Below are 24629 nucleotides of genomic sequence, written 5' to 3' on the forward strand. Positions count from 1 at the left end.
AAATTAACATAAAATTATCTACTCGAAGAATTATATGTATTAAGTATTAATTAATTTATATATTATTTTTCAGGATATATGATATTTCATATATTATAAGAAATATCAGTACAAAAATAATATTTTAATATATGCCCTAAAAACAACTAATTAATCATCACACTGCATGAACAGGTGAAGGTAGAGAGAATATAACGCCACACATTGTGTTTAAACATTGTGTTTAAACAATTAAAGAATCTTCGGCTGTTTCACATTCATACATTTCCTCATACGAGTACATACCCGCCGATTATTCTGGCTGTCAGCAGAATAAAGTATTTGATTCTGAAAATTATTTACGCAGTACATCATTACCATATTACGGTAGCAACACCAAAAACAGCTTTAAAAAGCGAAGTGTTTTTGTCAATATATCTATTTATTTTAAACGATATGTATAGCTATCTGTCTACATTCTCTGCAATGATAAATAAAATTACTTACACACTCGTTAATAAATTGTTGTAAAATAATGCTTTAAAATAAGACCTTTTTTAAAAAGTAATTTCCCACCATTTCAGTCTAGATCATCCCCGATCAAGTAACATATGTATCATCCAAACAGATCAATTCGGAGCATTTTCAACGCAGCTTAATTTTTAATCAACCCTTTTATTTATCAAATCATCAGGCAATTCCGAGGTGTTGATCGGCCGATTGTTACATCGAGTCATGCATATCCTTGGAACACAAAAGGAACATCGATCCTTGAAGGTAAATATTGGACAAGATTGGGTGGTCTTCGATTCCTCTGGATCTTCCTTTTTAGCTGACATCACCGTGCCTTGAAATTTGCGGACAACGCCATCTAAAATTGAAGTAAATCGGAAATAACACGGTTATTTCATCTCGGATTCCACGCTGAGATTCGATTTGACTCTACCTTTCCCACCCTTTCTGGGAACATTGAAAGAGATTCATACAAGACGTGTTTTATTGACATTTTTCACGGAAACCCCACACAAGTACAATCACAAATGTTTAAATGTACTTTAATAATTTCAAAATATGTATGATGAAAATAGAAGTCAAAAATATAATTTTTTTTTGTTTGTTAAAAGCATTGATAACTTTGTGGTGTGGTGATAAAACACTCTCCTTATTATTCATTGTTCACTTTGTGTGAAAGTGGTATTTCACAAAGTGAACAACGATAAGAAGACTGTTTTTTTTTCTTGTCAAGTTAGAAGTAGCCAGGCGGATAAAATAAGCAAGAATAGCTTTCAATAAGAAATCTTAATTTTTAATGTAGCAATTTAATATATTTCGGATATTTAAAGTATTGATAACTTTGTGGTATAGTAATTGAGCATTTTCCTTAATAATTTAAGTTTTAACGTAATAAAAACCTTAATTAAAACCTAAATCTGAAGCATACTGTTATATGGAAGTGAAACGTGGACTATCGGGCAGGCAGAAACTAGTCATGTTTACAATAATAAACTCAAAAAGCGGTCTGAAGTGTTTAATTTTTGTATTTAAATCGTTATGTTATTAGACAAATCAAAAAACAATATACAAATAGTATATTGTTTATTGATACGGCATTAACATCGTGGAATGACATGTTGATTATTTAAAAAAAAATACATATTTGTATACTACCACGAGCTTTATTTCATTACCTACACACGACTAGTTTAAAAAACGAAAAAGAATTGTAGTTTTCGAAACAAGTCGTGTGTAATAAAATACAACTCATTAAATGTTACCTTGCTTCAAAACATGTTTCTTATGTTTTCTTATGTTTTTACCTTATGTTGTTCTCATTAGTTTATTTTAAACATGCTTCTTGCCTTATTTTCTCATTTGTATTTCATTTGTATTATCAGTTATAGTTTCTCATTTGTTTCTTTTAAAATGCTTCTTACCTTATTTTTTTTATATGCCTATTTATTATACCTGTTTATTGTTTTATATTTAGCCATGTATCAGTTTTGTTTAATTTTTATCTTTTTTTAAACTTTCTTATTAGCTTAAGCCCATGTTCCACAAATGAGAAATAGAATTGTGTGGTAATATATCCAAAATTAAACAAGGTTTATTGGATTGAATTCTACATTTATTTATGTATATGTCAATACGTGACGCGTTTCGTCTTATTAAGACATTATCAAACACTCTAGAGTGTTGAATAATGTCTTAATAAGAAGACGAAAGACTAGACGGAACGCGTCAAGTATTAACATATAAGTACATAAATAAATGTAGAATTCAATACAATGAACCTTGTTTAATTTTGGATATATTACCCAACAATTCAATATGGAATTCTACCAACTGTCTGCAGTTACAATAAATGAGAAATAGAAAATTTTCATCGGGAATATTATTTATATGACTTATGTATATAATGTAATTTGAAATAATTTATTTTTAATAATGATTACTATACGAGTGTTTCATTTTTTTAAATACGTACTGGATATTAGACTACACGAATTTTCAAATTCAAAAAATATGATCACAAAATGTTCTCCATAAATTTATTACTTATGACAAGTATCATACATTATTGTGGTCTGTTGTGAGAATGGGCTGAGACTTCTGCGGTGGTCAGGGCGTAGGAAGAAAATTATATCTTACTGTTTCTCATTCATTGTTCAATCTTTTATAATTTCTCCTCCAGTATGACTCAAATCGAGTGAGGCGCCATCATAACCCCGGTTCACATAGACTTGTATCGCACACGTGACTCATTCTTAGCTGTATTTAAGCATGATTAATAATAAAATGAACATTATATATATATATATATATATATATATATATATATATATATATATATATATATATATATATATATATATATATATATATATATATATATATATATATATATATATATATATATATATATATATATATATATATATATATATATATATATATATATATATATATATATATATATATATATATATATATATATATATATATATATATATATATATATATATATATATATATATATATATATATATATATATATATATATATATATATATATATATATATATATATATATATATATATATAGCCAAGCAAACTTTTATGAAAAAGTACAGCCTCCTATCAAACAAACATTTAAAAATTGAAGTAAGAAAAGGATTCATAAAGGCTTTTGTTTGGAGCGTTTTGTTGTATGGGTGTGAAACCTGGACCATCCAAAAGTACGAAAAAGACCGGCTTGAAGCATTTGAGATGTGGGTTTGGGGGAAGATGACCAAAACATCATGGGTCGTAAGGAAGTCCAACGAAAAGGTGTTGCAGGACGTAAAAGAAAGAAGAGAGCTTATAAATCATATTTTGAAGAGGAAGGCCAAGCTAATAGGGCACTCAATTAGACATAGCACCTTTCTTAGCAACATCTTCGAAGGAAGAATCTTGGGAAAACAAACAAGAGGCCGCCCAAGAACTTCATACTTCCAGGATTTGAAGCGGCTCATGGACGTCTCCTCCTATTCGCAGCTCAAGAGGATGGCGACTGACAGAGACAAGTGGCTGACACAACAAGGCGCTGCCTTTAGAAGATGATGATGATATATATATATATATATATATATATATATATATATATATATATATATATATATATATATATATATTTTGTCCGCCTCCGTAGTGTAATGGTCAGCACGCTCGGCTACCGTTCTGGAGGTCCCGGGTTCGATTCCCAAGGGGGGTAAAATAAATATAAGTGATTTTTTCACTGTCATATTTATTCAATATTACCCTGGACTGGTACCTGAAGCGGAGGGCTGATCACCTTTCTTTCATATGTAAACGATCAAGATAACACTGCGTTTATATGACGCAGTGCCCTATGCACCATTGGGGTGCGGATAAGGGTTTTATTATTATTATTGTATATATATATATATATATATATATATATATATATATATATATATATATTTTTATTTTTTTATTTTTTTTTTGACATCTCATCAAAGATGAAGAAGAATATGGAAGTCAGGGCATTTACGGGGCTGACGACCGTCATCGGCTGGTTTAAGTGATCACTTTACACACGTCAGCCCCGTAAATGCCCAGACTTTTATATTCTTCTTCATCTTTGATGAGATGACAAAAAATAATATGAAAATAACTCCTGTAATTGGAGATAATCCAGATTTTGTGACCAAGTATTTGGACACACTCAAAATGTTGTTAGTAAATTATCTGGTAAAATTATAAGCTAAAAAAATAAAATGAAAAGGATATTTCTGACGTTTCTCATGTATGTGATTATAATCCAGGATTCGGACCTAACATATGTAGGCGTCTAGCTACACCGCCAAATTGGCACCGCTGAAAAATACGAATTCGGTACGGAGATTCCCGAACGGACGTGTTTATTTAGCTTCACATCTTTACTTCTATATTTCATTCATTCATTAGATTAAATATAAATAGTAATTATCAATAGTAATTGTAGTGTACGAGCTTATATAAATAAATGATCTGTAAGTAAGAATTCTTTAAATATCCTTTTCTGGCTTCCCGTTTCAATAACGCACACACGCACGAGGTGACCAAACATACAAAAATAAGAGTTTCTGTTCATTAAAAATAAACTTCTTCATCTCACAAATATATGTCTCTTGTGAAGATACAAGTGATTCTTGAACAATTTTTCGAAATTGGATCATATGTATTATGTATAGAACTTCCAAGAATTTGATTAAAGTGGTTGTCAATCATGAATAAAGTTATTTATTTATTGATTTGGCGTTTAATTTGTAGAACTCCATTTTCAAACGATTTTTTATGTGTTTTTATTAATAAAATACAACTTAGTAGACTCAAAAAATCTGTGTTTGATTTTAAAATGAATACATAAATGGATAGAGTTGGTAAATGTTACACGTATGTAAACTGATCACTTAAACTTAAATTTAAAAATTAGAAATGGATAGATATAACAATAAAGTGACTGCCGAATCAATTAATGAAATTAGTTGTAAAAAGTATATTTATAGTATATTGGTGAAAATTTGCAGATAACTAAATAGATACGAACGTCATAGTTTGCATCGATTCACACAAATTTACTGGTTGACAAAAAGAAGAGAATAGGTCCCCTCCGTTTCTCATCCTTTATCAATTGACCGAATCGATATATTTTACGGTTGGAATGTTAACAGCTGACGAAGAATTGTGTTTATCTCCCGTGAGATTGAGGCCTTATCTCGGATTCGCTAAGTCTCCCTTTAAACAAATGATCGGACCCTTACAGCTTACAATACAAACTCGACCTCTACGTGAATTCGGGCACTGCTAGCTCTTTTTTATATATTTTTTATCGTCTTCAGACCATGTCAAGATAATGGACTTGCTCGGAGATAATCCTTAATTTAATGGGATTGTGTCAACTATTAATGAGAAATATTAGTCTTTTAAATACCTTTACTAAAATAATGGGAGAATTAAGCTCTAATACCGCCTTATCGATACCTATCGTTGTTGCTTTCTTATCTATATAAGATAAATACTGCAGTAATAAAACCACCGACATTAAATATTTATTTATTTTTTAGTATTCTTTTTTGGACAGCTCCTTATAAGTCTCGGAAGAAATTAATTCATACATATGCATGTAAATGTTAATATGTTCATACATTTATATAAATAAATTATTCTATAGGTTAGTGGTCAACGCGTTTAGCTAGCGTACTGGAGGTCCCAGGTTTAATTCTAAGAGGGGACAAAATAAATATAAATGATTTTTCACTACAATATTTATTTAATTTTACCTTGACTGATTTCTGTAGCGTATTTAAATAAAAAAATATTTACATTGGGAAACCATAAGTCAAATGAGATTATTTTCATGGTTAAAAAAAACAATTCTCTGTTATAAAATAAACCTCTAAGCCTTCTAATAACCCTAAGAGTAGAAACACACGTATGTCACTCTGAATATAAATATTTTTCAAACTTTTATCTGAACCCAAGACACTTCATCCTATAGAAAGTTGATCGTAAAATATATAATGGAAAGGTGATCACTTCAGGTAACAGTCCAGGATAATATTAAATAAATATTAGAGTGAATATTAGAGTAACAATGTATGAGGAAATGCATGAACGTGGAAGAGGCGAAGAATGTTTGCAAAGACAGAGTGGTGTGGCGTTCTATTCTCTCTGCCTACCCCTGCGGGGAAGCGGCGTGATGGTTAGTTAGTTAGTTTTTATTAGAGTGAAAAAATCACTTATATTTACTAGACCCCCTCCGGCAATCTAACCCGGGATCTCCAGTACGGTAGAGCGTGCTGACTATTACACTTCAGAGGCGGACAGTACGACAAACGTAGATATATGTTGTTTTAAAACATTGAAAAAAAAGTATTTATCATAAACTAAATGTTTCGCATTTCGATTTTTAAAAATAACAATATACATACATGTATGTGTGTATATTAGACGGTCGTGTGTTTAAAAATGGCGCTTGACCCTAATACATTATAATTTTCAAGCAATAAAAATTCTTATAGCTCGTTGGCAGTATTATATATTAATTAAATTAACCTTATCTAAAACTTACTTCCCAAAAATGTCAAGATAACGTCGTATTAAAAACCCAATCGTCCCTCGCATTTGTTTATTTACGCCTCGGCCGATAAAACAGTAAGAGAATAAAAGGACAATCTGAAAAGGGGTCCAGGAGATCATAAGTGTCAGGATGGTTGCGCATGTGCATAGACACCATCGACCGGGATCTTTATACGATATTCAAATAAAATTAGGCGGATAATGATAACAAAGAGCTGGGTGGCGGGCCTTATATGGCGGGGTTTGTTGTTACCGTGTGAAGAATGCAGTCCCGAACACCTCCTTCCAAGTATGTACTCCTGGTGTGCGCCGCCGATTTATTTGTTAAGGGTAAGGAGATTAGCCATTTTTGGAGTTCACGGAATTTTTAAATGGTCTATAAATTAATGATTACATTCCATGTGTCAAAATATTCACGGAAAACGCTAAAGTAATTCAAAACAATAATAAGAAATGTCATTATTAAAAACGAATTTCGGTGGATTTATGCTGAAATATCATTTTATAAATCATTCTTGCCAATTGCAATAAAACTAATCCAATATTATATAAATTTCATAAGCACAAAGAAGAAAATATCTTTAGCAAATTAGCGTGAACAAGAAACATAGTATCCAGTTGTTATTAGAATTAACACTGTATTTATCATTCATCGTTCGCATTGTGTAATACCACTTTAAATTGGTATTAAACAAAGTGAACGTCGAATGATAAGGAGTGTATTATATTACCATACCACAAAGTTAACAATGCTTTCAATGTACAAAAAAAAAAGTATTAGAATTACTTCTTGTTATCAGTAATAGAATCAACTGAGACGATATATATATATATATATATATATATATATATATATATATATATATATATATATATATATATATATATTTGAGTGTGTGTGTGATTTGAGAGTCAATACAGGATTTACACAGCGCATACGACTACTACATGACAATATTTTTAATGAATTCACAGCCCCCGTAAAAAAGCGAGACATTGATAAATTACTGTCGCGAGTAACCCAACCGACCAAGTAATCAATATCACGCCATAATCTATTGACCGAGAACAATTTCAAGCCTAAGATACCATTAATGTGACAAAAAAGCCGGGTGAACTAACGCATGGTCCAGGCCGGGTCCACCAAAGGAACTCCTTATCTGTCATCCCGAAACCAATTCATTGGGACTTGTTATGGCTTAATTAGCGGGACACAAAACAAAGAGGTTTAAATTATTTTATTATGACGTTTAGGCGGAGGAGAATTTAACTTAATTAACGCAGGTTTATTATATTTAGGGACACAAATAAAACGGCCACGCTCTGGGGATATTTTCGTGAATTTTGTTCAGGGGTTTACCTTGAATAATGGTTCTGTCAATTAATTAAGATTAAAGTGGTGATAAAAAATAATTTACGAACTAGATTTCCTAATTTGTCAACGGACTATTACACACTCGTTTATATTATTATATAGCATATTAAAGCGAGTCTGTAATTTACGTTACAGAACATAAATTTTTAAAGTACGAGTACATATGTGCGTAGGTATATACAAGGTATTATGCTTAGAGTAAGAACGAGTAAAGAATAAGGCAAAGAGTAGAAATGAAGTAAATTAAATGTTAAGCCTGTTTATTTCTTCCCAATTACATAAAACTTAATTTTCTCTTCATCTACATCGCTCAATCCTTTCAAGAACGTCATAAATCAAAAATCGTCAATTTTCAGTTGTGCATGTTTTTAAAATGCCCAGAAAATGTACTATATCCCAGCAAAAGCTGCATATTTTTAACTTAATATTTACCCGCTACAGGGCAGAAAGTATTGGTTTTGCATTTTGAAGAAAAGGTATTATTTAAATAATTTTTAAAAATATACTAAATATTTTTCAAATGGAGAAAAAACCTTAAGGTTTTACATTAAAAGATATGTTGCACAGAAAATGGTTTAATAAGTGGCTTGATATTTATTTTTAATACATTGTATTATATTTTTAAACTTTAAAAACCTTTCTCCTGATAAATCAAGTTTTTTGATTTATGACGTTCTTGAAAGGAGTGAGCGACATGTCGCTCACTCCTTTCAAGAACGTCATAAATCAAAAAACTTGATTTTTCAGTACAACGTTTTTAAAGTTTTGAAATATAATACAATGTAATAAAAATAAATACCAAGCCACTTACTGAATTTTTACTGTGTAACAGATCTTTTTAGGTAAAACCTGAAGGTTTTTTCTCCATTTGAAAAATATTTAGTATGTTTAAAAAAATTATTAAAAAATACCTTTTCTTCAAAATGCAAAAACAACACTTTCTGCCCTGTAGCGGGTAAATATTATGTTAAAAATATGCCACTTTTGCTGGGATATAGTACATTTTCTGGGCATTTCGAAAACATGCACAACTAAAAATTGACGATTTTTGATTTATGACGTTCTTGAAAGGAGTGAGCGATGTGTTCTCCTTCTTATTATTCTTGGTGTAGGCCTTGTGGCCTGTTAATAAGAGATTAAGTTAATAAGAGATTAATAAGAGATTAAGTTAATAAGAGATTAGTCTTCTATGTCGGTTCCCAACGGTAAATCCATCTCTTCGGTAGTCTTCCGGGAGTCGTCTACCTTGGGGTAAACCGTGGAGTGCAATGTGGGGGAGTCTGGATGTATGCATTCTCCTCACATGCGCATACCGCTGTCTTCTTCGTTGCCTTCCCCACTTAACGACATTTTCGATCTCGCATATTTCTCTTATCCTGGTGTTCCTTATTCTACATCGTAGACTCTTGCCAGATATGCTCCTTGGAGTCTTCAATTCTGACAATCTCAGCGCGGTTTTGTTACAGCGGTGTCCGCTCTGCATTCGATCCCATATGTCATGATGGGTGGCACAGTTTTATATATTTAATTTTGCTACCGATCTTCATGCCAGGGTTTTTTATATATAATTTTTCAAGCATCCTGAGATGACTGCTGCCTTATTTACTTACCCCATCATTCCACATCGTAGATCCGTTTGATCACACATCATTTATGTTGAGACGTTAAAAATGTAGTTTAATGTATAATAATTTAAAGTAGTTTAAATGTAGTTTAAAAGAAGTTTAAATAAGAAAAATATAATTTTTTGACATCTTACATAAGCGTATTTAAAGGGTTTGTAATAATAATAATCATAATCTTGGATGATTTATATGGCGCCATTTTCGCAAAAAAACTACGAACCCTGTTGAGTGTTATAGGCCGGTTAAGTGATCACTTTACACACATGTACCATTCGCCATTCTACCCATGATCGACAACAACACTACTCAAATTTTTGGAACTCCTACATGCCATTAATGACACTGAACATGTGAGTTGATTGGAATAATCTATGGTTGGATTAGGAAAGCTTTTATTTTAACAGAGACCATTTAAGTTGGATGTTTGCAAGATCCAAACCCCGAAATACCCAGACTTTCATATTCTACTTTATATTGAGATGTCAAAATTGTAAATATAACTCTTTAATAATAAAGTGGAGAAAACCCAGATTAAGGAGTAGTTTCTTGAATGTTTTTCGCAGATACTTTGTGGCACATTTTATAAACTTTATAAAATTCAACAACTTTGTTTTAACCACTTTTTTAAAATTTTATTATGAGTACACTTTAACCAACATTAGGAGTTTTCAAATCATATTTTTAAAACATATTTTTTAAATCATATTTTCATCTGGTGTACGGAGTGTGTGGAATTTTTTGGTAAGGGAATGTAATTAACTATGAGTATTTTAATGTGTTAATTAATAAACCCTGATGATGACAAGGTTCTTGTCGAAACCGGTTATTTAAAGTGTACTAATAATAAAATTGTCCGCCTCCGTAGTGTAATGGTCAGCACGCTCGGCTACCGTTCTGGAGGTCCCAGGTTCGATTCCCAAGGGGGGTAAAATAAATATAAGTTTTTTTTCACTGTTAGATATATTCAATATTACCCTGGACTGGTACCTGAAGCGGAGGGCTGATCACCTTTCCTTCATGTGTAAACGATCAAGATAACACTGCGTTTAAATAACGCAGTGCCCTTGCACCATTGGGGTGCGGATAAGGGTTTAATTATTTTATTATTAATATTAAAATAAAAAAAGTGGTTAAAACAAAGTTGTTTAGTTTTATAAAGTTTAAGTAGTAGTTATTAAAAAAATTGTTTACGAAAACCACGTAAACCGTCGTAAGTGTGTCGGACAATTGAATTGTGGGTGGTAGAGTAGGGTTGTTGGTTGTTGGCTGTTGGGTGCAGGTTACTAGCGGTGTCGCCCACGCGAGACAGTATTTGTTTATGATCTCGCGTGATCCCAACGGGTTTAATGACTCAATCCAACAGTCGATCGTGAGAATCGGACCCAGTTCTATTTACTCCAACTCTCCCTTCGTCCAACTTACTTCTGCATTCTTCTATACTAATTCTGTCGTGTTGGGTCTGCGTTGACACTTCAGTTGATCAATTGTTGGAAATACGAAAAATTACAAGAAAAGCCACCGTAATAAGGTCTAAAGTACACACAGATAATCCTTCTCTAAAAGTCGAGTCTTTAAATAAGGTTACTGTTTTGAGGTGATCAAATCTATGTTTTGTCCACATAGGAGCTTTATATTTTTAACATTGATATCTTTATATAAGAAATGGACAAAACTCAGATTTCTTAACAGAGATTAGAACATTTTTTAATATCAATATCGTTGTAAAAAATTATAAAATTCATGATCAAAGTTTTGGACATATCGCTCACTCCTTTCAACAACGTCATGTTAAAAAATTGATTTTTCAGGAGATCGTTTTTGAAGTTTAATATAAAAAAAATGTATTAAAAATCAATATCAAGCAACTTATTGAACTTTTTACTGTGCAGCAGATCTTTTTGGGTAAAACCTGAATATTTTTTCTCCATTTGTAAAATATTTAGTATATTTAAAAAAATAACTCTCTTCAAAATACAAAAACAACACTTTCTGCCCTGTAGCGAGTAAATATTACGGTAAAAATATGCTTTTGTTGGGGCATAGTACATTTTCGGGGCATTTCGAAAACATGCACAACTGAAAATTGTCGATTTTTGATAAATGACGTTGTTGAAAGGAGTGAGCAATGTATTGATTTTGTTATTTAAAAAAATACAACTTCGAAATGGACAATGCCCAGATTTGTGTAAAATGCCACCATATTTAATATGTGCCAAAATATTGGGAATTAAATAACTGGTCAAATTATACGCTTAATAAAAAAATAAAATGATGTTTCCAAAGTGTCTCCTAGTATGTAAAATAATTCGGGAAGAACCTTACATACCTTTCATGAAGGTCACTTAGATAAACCAAAGATGTAGCTGAGGACTTGCATGTAAAAAAAGGTGTCAATTGAAGTTTAAATAGAACTTAGAACTTTTTTTAAATATAAATAAATAAGTCATGAGAAATCTGTTCATATATATATATATATATATATATATATATATATATATATATATATATATATATATATATATATATATATATATATATATATATATATATATATATATATATATATATATTTCTTAATTAATATAAGTGTTACGCATAAGTGAATAAAGATAACAAATAATAACAAATGGCGAATGTAATAAGAAATAGAAGCAGAGGAAAATCGAGAAAAACTTGGCATGACCAAGTATTTCAAATACTCGAAAGCGGTCAGGTGAGGAGTGGAATAATCGGTGGGTGTGTATGAAGAGATGCATGAACGTGGAAGAGGCGACGATTGTTCGCAAGGACAGACGATGTAGCATTCTATTCCCAATGCTTATCCCCGCGGAAAGTGGCGTGATAGTTACTTTTAATTAATTTTAAAATGAAAGTATTAACAGTAGGTTTTTGTTTATTAAAAACAATGTTTAATCATGGTTTTTGAAAGAGATGAATGTAGATCTGAGTGTGAAATATTGGTAAATGGGGAGATTTTGGAACAGGTAGATGATTTCATATATTTGGGTAGTATGTTTTCTAGGGATGGAAAGATTGATAAAGACATAGAAAGGAGAGTGAATGCTGGGAACAGAGTGAATGGTGCACTAAAATCAGTTTTAGCAAATAAAAATCTAAACTGGCAGTACACAATGGAGTTCTAGTTCCAACCCTTATGTATGGAAGCGAAGCATGGAGTTGGCAAAAGAAGGATGAAAGCAGACTGAATGCAGTCGAAATGCGATCCCTCAGACAAATGTGTGGCAAAACGATGTTTGATAGATGTTCGAATGATGAAATAAGGAAAGAATGTAAGGCTGAGATAAGCATTATCGATAAAATTAAGAAAGGTGTGTTGAGATGGTTTGGACATGTGGTGCGTATGAGTGAAGAAAGAACGGTTAAACAAATTTATGGAGCGAATGTAGTTGGAAAAAGAAGCAGAGGACGACCGAGGAAAACTTGGCACAATCAGGTATGTCAAATACTTGAAAACGGCCGGGTCAGGAGTCGTAATAATCGTCGGGTATGTATGAGGAGATGCATGAATGTAGAAGAGGCAAAGAATGTTTGCAAAGACAGAGTGGTGTGGCGTTCGATTCTCTCTGCCTACCCCTGCGGGGAAGCGGCGTGATGGTTAGTTAGTTAGTTATGTTTTACAGATATTTTTGGGGGAAAACCATCTTCTGCATCACACCAACAGAACTTGATAAAGTGTTAGTGTAAATAAAGTTTTTTTGTTCATAAATATAGAGGGGTCTTGATTATTTATGAGGTTTTCTTATGAGAAGGGCCGATACAATGGGGGATTTGCATAAAGCGACATGATTTTGGATCGATAAATTACAAGACCAGCATTTGAATTGAAAGCTCTGTATAAGGACATTGAGGGTGGCAATCTTTAAAGGGTCATCAAGCTTCAATGTCGCCACATAAATATATAATTATAACATCCATATCGTATTCGCGATAATATTATTGAGTGTGTCCAAACCTTTGTTCACAAATCTGGGTTTGTCCACTTAAGAGTTATTTATATTGACATCTCAACATATAATATATGAAGAATATGGAAGACTTCTCTCATAGGCTGGTTTAAGTTATTACATTATACTCGTGTTACATTCACCATTCTACCCATGATTGATAATCACACTATTTAAATTTTGGAAGTTGTATATATCGTTTGATTGACACCTTTTACGTGAGAGGTCTCAAAAGAAAAGAAAGAATTAGTAGATAAAAGTATTATTTTTTGACGTCTCATCAAAGATGAAGAAGAATATGGAAGTCTGGTCATTTATGGGGCTGACGACCGTCATAGGCTGGTTTATGCCCAGATTTCCATATTCTTCTTCATCTTTGATGAGGTGTCAAAAATAATTTGAAAAATTACTCCTATAATTAGAGATAATCCAGATTTGTGAACTAGTATTTGGACACACTCAAAATGTTGTAGATAAAAGTAAGTAAAAAAATGTTTTAATGTATAAAAACACTTGAATAAGACCGATCGAATATACCGATTTACCAAGTAGGTAAACACGACTTGTTTTGAGAACTACATATGTTCTCAGCAACAGGTAAAAATACAAACCGATGGTGTTTTTACTTATTGAGAACATCTGTAGTTCTCGAAACTAGTCTTGTTTACATAACTGAACTCAAAGAAGACACTAAAAAGACATCAAAATCATCCCTCTAATAATTTATTAAAAAAACAAATACCAATTGCTTTGAATTGTAAATAAAAATACTTGTTTTTTACCCCATAAGGTTTTATAAAAATATGTTTATATTTAAACCCGTAGATAGAGGCATCAGTAGCTTCTGAAACCAGTCGTTAAAAAAATAAATATAATACTTAAGTGGTAATAAACAAGTGTTTTTATTTACAATTTAATCATGTGTTATCACAAATTGAATGCCGAAACAATAAATAAAATACCACTTCTTCTTTCTCTCTTCCAAAATTTTATTTTGTATAAATGTCAGATCATAACAAATTTAATTTAAGTGACCTGATGATGGAATGACTATTCCGAAACCAGTAGTCACGAATAACTTTTTTTATGTGGTATCACACAAAGCGAACGATGAATGATAAGGAGAGTGTTATATTACCAAACCACAAAGTTAACAATGTTTTTAATATCCAAAAAAATATACCAATTGATTTCGTTAAAAAAACTAAACTAACCAACTAACCATCACACCGCTTCCCCGCAGGAGTAGGCAGAGAGAATAGAACGTCACACCTTTCAGTCTTTTCAAACATTCTTCGCCTCTTCCACGTTCATGCATCTCCTCATACATACCCGCCGATTATTACGACTCCTAACCTGACCACTTTCAAGTATTTCTTTAAAATATTATACATATTACTATATATTAACATGTATAACTTTAATTTATTCAACATCAAATCTAACAAAATCCAGCATCGCTTGGTCCATCTTTGTAGTCCTCAATTCACACGAAATTAGATAAATGTGAATATTTAATATAATTAAACCCAGTGTTAGCGTCCAGGGGTGCCGACATCTCGGTTTCGGTAAGGATGTGATATATTGTTGAAGTCAGAGTCCTGTCTGACCCTCATTATTAATATAAAACAGGTCGGAGGTCCATTTTCGGAACGAAACTCCGTTTGTCGGCTCTTCACACGATTGTTTTCGAGGCCTTAGCGCCTTGTTTATTAAACAAACAATAATATTTGTAATTTATTATTATTTATTCTGTCAGACAATGGATTATTCACTCTATGGGTGATATATTAACATTAAAGGTAGGTATACGTATACGTAACATCATCCTTAAGGTGAATAATCCTATTTCTGCTGATAAATTGCTAAAAATTATTAAAGAAAACACTTGTTTTCTTTACCACTTGAGTTTATTTATGACTTTTAGTTTCGGAAGCTAAGCTTAACCTTTTTTTCAGTTTACATTTAGACCTGAAGATGGAAGCTTAGCTTCTGAAACTAGTGGTTATAAATAAACTAAAGTGGTAAAAAAACAAGTGTTTTCTTTAATAATTTCAACATGTCTTACCACAAAGTAAATGCCGAAACAATAAATAAAATATAAATTGCGTATATTATTTTATGACATCTCATCAAAGATGAAGAAGAATATGGAAGTCTAGGCATTTACGGGGATGACGACCATCATAGGCTGGTTTAAGTGATCACTTTACACACGTGTAACATTGACCAATTCTACCCATTATTGACAACCACACTACTCAAATTCTTGAAAGTTCTATATAAATACATGATCCAATTTCAAAACATTGTTCTTGAATCACTAGAACTCTACTAAAAATAAATTGCTTATAATCAACTGGTAAAATAGAAGTATCTAATTTTTTTAATGTTATTCCAGGCTATTTGTGACAGGCGCTGTGGCGTAGTTGAGTAGACGCTCGTCTACGAAACTGGCGTCGCGGATTCGATTCCCGCCAAGTACAAAATAAATTCAAGAGACATTTATTTTTAATTGGTCTGGGTGTTTGTGAAGTATTTTTATCATTCAACATCCCTATCCTTAATATTCTACCCACAGATAAGCCTCTAAATATAGTCTTTAAAACAAAAACAAACAAAATTCGGAATGAATCTCACTTATTTGAAAATGGAGTAAGCTGTATTTAAAAATATGTGAACGTGAAGTTTATCTCATAAATTTCTCAACTAATGGCGCCACAATCAGCCTTACTTCCAAAGCTATTGAATTACTACCAACATGGGGAAGGGATCCAAGGCATATATATACAAGTTACAAATATACAACTTCTAAAAATGAATGCAATAAGGATGTTTAATAAGGGGCAGGCTAGTGACCGTAACACAAATGTACAAAGTAATCACTTAAACCAGCCAAATGCCAGGTCTTTAGCCCTGGAATGTTCAAAATTTTATCTTGTTTCATCTAAAAGGACGATAGAGGTTTCATCTCAAATCGAGACACCTTTAAGAATAATATTTATGTCAAACTCCTTAAAGTACGATTGGCCATATAAAATATTAAAATAAAAACATTGTAAATCAGTGTGGTTCATAAATAATGTTAAAAAATTCATCTTACCGTATTGACGAAATCTTGAAATGTAATAGCTGGAGATACAGCATGTCTTGCTTTTTCCAATAAAACCTGAAAAATTAGTTTCAGGTTAGTATACATTACACTTTGTGAAAGTTAAAATATTTAATCGTTTTAAAATCTACTGAAAACAATCTTACATCTCTCTTATTGCTCGGAATGTGCGCCTGAAGTTCGGGAGTTTTCAGGGCTTTCAGAAAGTCCACCCAAGGAATTTCGCCAAAACCTTCAGGATCGTACTGAAAAGTAAAACATATGTCACGTTCAAATAAATAAGTTTAAAATATTGTTATTATCGCTTAAAAAGTCAGAAATACACTCTAAGACTCTAAGAAGCATATCAGACTAGAGTCTTCGAGATAGAATAAGAAACGCCAGGATCAGGGATGCGAGATCGAAGATGTCGTTAGGAGGGAAGGCAAAGAAGGAGACAATTATTGACAATATTATTGACAAAAGAAGACAATATTATTAATAAAAATAACCATTGTTTATTCTGGTTATACTAAGCGGTAGGTGTAAATATTAAACAGTTATACTTTGTTCAAAGAACATAGTACGAGTATTATAAGTATTACATGGTAAGTATGTAGGTACAATAATACATTAAAAATGTACAACAAAAGGAATAATGAATGAGGTAAAATAAAAATAAAAATTCGGCAGGTAATAAACATAGCTCGTAAAAAAATTAACATTTATTCTTAAAAATAAATGTTTTTTTTTTAAATATTATACTAAGCCTCTTTTTTTCAGTACAGAATTTCAGCAGTACAGCTACGATGATAGGTATAATATTGCACGAAAAGTGAGATTTTAATACTTTGAGTAAGATTCGAGTAATTATGTGTCTCTACTCGAAATGAAAACATTTATCGTTAAACCATAGTACGAAGTTTAAGAGTACGTTGTAAGTATAAATAAAAAATATAGTTATTATGAACATACCTTATCAAACAATATTCGCCATTTCTGAAACAAAACAAATGTTTAGTTAGAAACAAAGATAAATGAAAACACTTTATTTTTTACAATGTTTACTTGATGTGATGTTGTTTTAAAAAATACCTATTCTTGGATATAACGAGTAACGGTTATAACGAGCAAATTCAGTCGGTCCCTTTATCATCCTTATAACAGAGTTCGACTATATTATAAGATTTAAAAAATAAAAATAAAAACTTACCAACCCTACTCCTGCGGGAAGGTGCGCGATAGTTTTTTTAAGTAAAATAAAACTTGTCCGCCTCCGTAGTGTGAAGGTCAGCACGCCGGGCTACCGTACTGGAGGTCCCGGGTTCGATTTCCAGGGGAGGGGTTAAATAAATTTAAGTTTTTTTTTCACTCTAATATTTATTCAACATTACCCTGGACTGGTACCCGAAGCGGAAAACTGATCACATTCCCTTCGTGTGTTGAGGATCAAGATTACACTGCGTTTATATGGTGCAGTGCCCTCTGCACCATCGGGTGCGGATAAGAGTTTTAAAAAACAAAAAAGCTTACATCATTCAACTTTTACTCTAATATTTATTCAACATCACCCTGGACTGGTACCCGAAGCGGAAAGCTGGTCACCTTCCCTTCGTGTGTTAAGATCAAGATAACACTGCGTTTATATGGTGCAGTGCCCTATGCACCATCGGGTGCGGATAAGGTTTAAAAAAAAAACCTTACATCATTCAACAGTTCTCTCCTGATCTCCGCCTCGTCTGCGTCGGAGCCCAGGTCCGTGTGGTCCGTGTCGTACATCGGCTCGTCCATCCCGACCCTGGAGATGGTGCCGAAGGACCCCCTGGTCCCGGAGCCCAGCGAGCCCGTGACGGTGGGCACGGGGCCCGCCTCGATTCCCGACTCCATGGACGTGTGGGCGGAGAGTGCCGGGTGCACCACCGCGGCCGCGGTTGTCGTCGGCGGCTGCTCGCTCGCGGGGCCGATGCCGGTCAGCCATAGGGACATCTTGGCCCAACGGCCGGGGTGTTTGCGAACTTGAGGCGTTTACGCGGTATCAAAAAGACCCTTTGGACCAATGACGTGTTAAGGCGTCTTTATTATTATTATTTTTATTTTTATTTTCACATGAATTGATATATATGTAAAGATAGTGGACATATGAACATCTTGTTTTGAACTGGACGCGTTAAAAAGTCTCTTTAGACCAATGACGTGTTAACGCGTCTTTATTTTTTTTCACATTAACTGATATATAATATGGTGGACATATTAATGTCTTGTTTTGAACTTGATGCGTTTAAAAAAGTCTATTAGACCAATGACGTGTTTACGCGTCTTTGCCTTATTTTAAAATGTTATTTTATTTTCTTCAGAACTAGTATATGTGGCGGATTTAGGGACATCTTGGCCAAACAGCCGGATTGTTGACGCGTTTACGCGGTCTCAGAAAAGGCTCTCTTAGACCAACGACTTGATTACGCTTCTATATTTATTGTTTTTTTTTTCATAAGAGCTGGCGGTTTTTTGAGACATTTTTAACTAAACAAGGCACTTTTTTCACAAAACTATTTTTTTGAGCTCAGATATCAATTTACATATTTTGGTATGTTCAAACGTACATGTTATTTCTATTATTCACAGTGTTTTATTTAAAATTTATTGTTATGATTATTTTATTTATTTATTATTTACAAAGAAAACTTTTTTACGCCGATAACTACTACAATTAAAATACGTGGATATTACTTTTTGTTTTATTTTTTTATATATTTTTTTATAAACAAAATTATTATTAAACTACTCGTACTTGTTTCTATTTTAGCATTACATGTTAATATTTCAAGATGTAATTTATAATTATAACATCATAATTAACTTTGTACTAATATCATTGCATATAAAAATTGTGCCCCTTTTATTATTAATGAACTAGTATTTTTAATTTTAACACTTTTTTTCACTGTTATATTGTAGGTACTACACAAATGTACGAGTATGTATAAAATTACAACATAATTTTGTTATTTGAACAATTTATGATTAATTTAATATATTATCCTTACACGATTTATGTAGCTATTTGAACACATGCTTATTTTTTTTAAATTACGTAAATATAAATTAGATATTCAGGTGGTTTTAGAATATTTAAAAATTATTTTTATAGGTTTGAATCTTTGCTAAAACAACAGCCTACTCTACCGAATGTCGGTGAAAGCTGCCGTCACCGACTCAAAATAGGGGTTGCTAGCGACATCTTGTTTCGAACATCTAAAAAGAAAGAAAAAACGTTCATAAAATAGGGGAGAAAATACCTGTACATAATACTGTTGTATTTAATAGATGTGGGTCGTTTGTGAACGTCCGGATCGTTTCGAATGTTCCGTTATGTACTTTGCTAGAGGGACCGGATCCCAATTTTGAGTGAATCCCGTTCTGGAACGCTTACTAGTTCACTGTTTTTTTTTTAAAGGATTGAAAAAAGACGAAAAATTACCGAAAGACTCTTTTTTATAGAAGGCTGCGTTGATAAGATTTGTGAAAAATAATATTTTGTGCTAAGCGCAAGGCCCTAGTGAAGTATGCCAGAATATCTAAAAGAGCTGTGTAATCCAGACGAATTAAAAGAAATCTCACTCTTCAGACGAATGTGTGGCAAAACGATGTATAATACATGTTCTAATAGTCAAATAAGGAAATAATGCGCGCTGAGATGAGCTTTATCTATAAAATTAAGATATGTGTGCTGAGATGGTTTGGGCATGCAAATCGTATGAGTGAAGAAAGAATAGTAAAATAAATTTATGAGGCGGATTTGGCTGATAATAGAAGCAGAGGAAGACCGAAGAAAACTTGACATGATCAAGTATTTCAAATACTTGAAAGTGGTCAGGTCAGGAGTCGGAATAATCAGCAGGTATATAAAGGAAAGTGGCGAATAAGGTTCTAGAGTGGCGTAGCGCTCTATTCTCTCTTCCTACCCCTGCGGGGAAACGGGGTGACGCACAGTGGGGTATATTAGCGATCTGGGCGGCCAAAAGTCACTTTTAAAAACATTGTCGCAGGTGTATGAAAAATATATCAACATGAAATAGAGTATTTTGTTGATGACATGCAATAATTGTATCCCCCCCCACGCACATCTCACGTGTCTAATGGTCAGTCGCAAAGTTGTTGTTATTGTGAGTGCACGTGTTTCTCTTTCGCTGTTCGTTTAGTACGCAAACATTTCAGTGATTATTATTATTTTTTTGTATTACACGTATACAATTTAATAATGGATTGTGATCAAACAGGTAAGATAGTGTATTGTACATAGATTTAAGTTGCAATAGCTAACATATTTACTAAAAAAAAACTAATTTAAATAAGTGCCTTTAAATGGATTTTTCCTTCATTTTTTTTTTAAATAAAGGATATTTAGTTGTGCTTCCGAGTGTTATCCGGCTATAATTTTGATTGTATGAAATAGCTTAGCCCTCTTTCTTTATATAAATTGAAATTTTTTTTGCAGAATTTTGCTCTTTCTCAAGAAATCGCTCTTTTAAGATGAGTCAGCACAATAATGAAAACTGAACTACGTACAGTTTTTTATCTTTAAATTGTTACATTTTTATTTTAGGACCAGTAGATGTTAGAATAATGACTAGAAAACAGTTATTTATTATCATGCAGCAACAAAATGCTACTAAAATTAATGAAAAATTAGAATGCTTGCAAAAGTACCTTTTACAATTAGATAATTTTTCTGACGAGTGTGCAATGAAAATTAAAAACGATTTTTCGCATTTCAAGTCTGAAATGAAACGAAGATAGACTAATGCACTCAGAAAGGAGGAAACTTTCTTGATAAAAAATGAAAATTGGCTTGACGGAACTTTTACAATTCCTTGGGTAATGAATCGATCAGGATGACCATCAAAGTCGTTTGGTGAATCAAGTCAGAGAAGCAAAAGAAGGAAAACTGAAGATTTGCGCAAACATATTGAATTAGATGTGCTCACCCATGCTACTCGGTCAAAGTTAGGAGAAAGCGGGATGAGAGAAGCTTCTTTGGTGTTGAAAGAAATTATCTGTACACCTAAGCGTGCTACCAAATATAAGAAAGCGTATTTTCGTTGCCAGCAAAAAAATACCCGGATAACGCAATTGACTCCATCACAGGCTTTATCTATTTTTGTTGAAGCCGATCTTTCGAGAAGGCAATATGAAATAGTAAGGAGTTCTCATAAAAAACTATACCCGTGTTACAGTATCTTATAAAAAGCAAAACTCGAGTGTTACCCTGCTAAGAAAGCTTACAGAGTAACTGAAACTTGTGCCGAAGTAAACCTACAGAGTTTAATGGATCACACTACCACGCGACTATTGACACATTTAGAAGAATGTTAACAAAATTTAAATAAAAAAGAAAGAGAAACATTAGTTTAAATGTGCAAGTGGGGTTGTGATGGAGCACAACAAGCTCAATATAAACAAACGTTTTTAAATGATGCAGACTCCGATGCAAACATATTTCAGAGTTCGTTTGTGCCCCTACAACTTATTTGTTCCTTGAATAATAAGGTTATTTGGCAAAACCCAATTCCTTCTTCACCACGTTATTGTCGTCCAATAAGAATACGATTTATAAAGGAAACAAAAAAATAACAAATGAAGAAATCGCTTATATTAAAAGCGGAAGAAGAACTGTGTCCGGACGAGGAACCATGGCCATCTTTCTCGGACTAATATTTTTTAAATTATTTACTACGATTTGCATTTATTAAAAAAAAAATTTTTTTTTTTTTTTTTTACTGATAAGTAAAAAATATCTCCATATAATACAATGAATTAGTCAAAAGGCATATTTGGAATCGATTTAGAACGAAAAATAATATTGGCCGCCCAGATCGCCAATATACCCCACTGTGTGACGGTTCATTTGTTTGTACATTCTATATCAATTATTTTCATTGAATAACGCTTGTTTTTATGTAAGTCATCATATTCCCGGTATACAAATTTAATTATCCTTAAAATATCTAGTGTTTTTTGGAAAAAAAATATTTCATTTTAAGAGCAATATCATATTTTAAGCGGTTTCCATTTTGCCTTCCTGAATGAAAATAAACGTGACCTATTGAAGATATTGCAAAGAAAGTCCTCACATGAATAGCGACAAGGGAATGGAAATGAATGTATAATATTGTGTACAGAGTACAACCATCTTTGCAAGACTAAGGGTTCGTGAAAATATGGGTCAACTACGGAAACTCGGACAGGCAAGCACCTACTGAAGGCTTTATATGTCTCTGTATTTAAAGAGCACCTATTTACATATTTTAAATCTGTCAAAATGAGTAAAATGTTTAAATCCATCCAATGGGGCATAGGGCACTACATCAAATTGAAGCAATGTTGATTGGAACGTTTATTATATGAAAACAAGGTGATCAGTCTTAAGCTTCGGTTACCAGTTCAGGATAATTTAAAATAAATGTTAAGAGTGAAAATTCATTTATATTTATTTTCCCTCTATGGGAATCAAACCCGAGACCTCTATCATGATAGTCAGATGTGCTAACCACTACACTATGGAGGTGGAATATCGACAACAATAAAAATACATATTCTAATTATTCGTCGGTTATCTGAGCCTCTTTCTCACCATACCTTTCAAATGTCATAGGATTTTCATGTGACGTTTTACACATATTAAAAAAAAAACGTAATACAGCTTTTGTTGCAAAATAATATCATTTAAATATGAAATCAGCGATTTTTTCACAGTAATATTTATTCAATATTACTCTGGACTGGTACCTTTCCTTCACTTGTAAACGATCAATATAAAACTGCGTTTATATGACGCAGTGCCCTATGCATCATTGGGGTGCGGATAAGGGTTTTATTATTATTATTATTATTGTGTTTTATGGACGATTTTTCGTCAATTTCTCGAATCGGGTAAGTATCCAATTGTTGAATTGACAAAGCACCAAAGGACCTCGGTTCGAATCCTATTGCAAAATAGTTATTTTTCCAGTTATTAGTAATAATTGATGTTATCATAGTGATTTCTTTATATACGTAAAGCGCCCTTGGGGTGATTTTTCACGAAAACGTCGCAATATAGATTGTTCAATAAGTAATACAATGATAGACCGTTTCTTATTTATATATTGTATATACTACACGGTGCCTGAAAATGAGGCGGAATGCATCGAAACACGTGTCACAATAGATGTATGTATTGGAATCAATATACATAAAAATGTAAATATTTGTTCGTTAAAAATTTTAAATACTCTAAAGTAATCTGTGTGTTTATACATCGCTTACTTCTTTCAGCAATGTGCAATGTCATATCGCTCACTCCTTTCAAGAACGTCATAAATCAAAAATCGACAATTTTCAGTTGTGCATGTTTTCGGAATGCCCAGAAAATGTACTATATCCCAGCAAAAGAGGCATATTTTTAACTTAATATTTACCCGCTACAGGGCAGAAAATGTTGTTTTTACATTTTGAAGAAAATGTGTTGTTTAATTATTTTTATAAATAAATTAAATATTTTTCAAATGTAGAAAAAACCTTCAGGTTTTACCTAAAAAGATCTGTTGCACAGTAAAAAGTTCAATAAGTGGCTTGATATTTATTTTTAATACATTGTGTTATATTTTTAAACTTTAAAATCGTTCTCCTGAAAAATCAAGTATTTTGATTTATGACGTTCTTGAAAGGAGTGAGCGATATATAAAAAACTTGATTTTTCAGGAGATCGTTTTTAATGTTTCAGATCGTTTTAGGTAAAACCTGAATGTTTTTTCTCCATTTGAAAAATATTTAGTATATTTAAAAAAAATAATAAAACAATACCTTTTTTTCAAAATCCAAAAACAACACTAAAACAACACCAAAAACAACACGTAAATAATAATAAATAATTTTTTAGAAATCTCATTAAAGATGAAGAAGAATATGGAAGTCTGGGCATTTGGGGGGCTGAT

At 32.3% G+C, this 24629-nt stretch overlaps 1 protein-coding gene across 1 annotated transcript in view; it reads right to left on the reverse strand.

The window, feature by feature from the left end:
- LOC148309343 (rhomboid-related protein 3-like) overlaps window positions 1-19116 on the reverse strand; it is a 289455-nt gene extending 270339 nt beyond the window's left edge. Inside the window, exons 1-4 of the mRNA XM_088260221.1 lie at window positions 18361-19116; window positions 17632-17655; window positions 16824-16922; window positions 16669-16734 (exon numbers count right to left, since the gene is read on the reverse strand). Of these exons, the coding sequence (XP_088116347.1) occupies window positions 16669-16734; window positions 16824-16922; window positions 17632-17655; window positions 18361-18642 (471 nt within the window). The 5' untranslated portion in view covers window positions 18643-19116. The remainder of the gene's footprint in view (window positions 1-16668; window positions 16735-16823; window positions 16923-17631; window positions 17656-18360) is intronic.
- Between the last annotated feature and the right edge of the window lie 5513 nt (window positions 19117-24629).

Source organism: Brachycentrus maculatus, unplaced genomic scaffold (genome assembly GCF_059751285.1).
Source record: "Brachycentrus maculatus isolate JH-2025_06_01 unplaced genomic scaffold, ASM5975128v1 h1tg000129l, whole genome shotgun sequence".
Classification (NCBI taxonomy): Eukaryota; Metazoa; Arthropoda; class Insecta; order Trichoptera; family Brachycentridae; genus Brachycentrus; species Brachycentrus maculatus.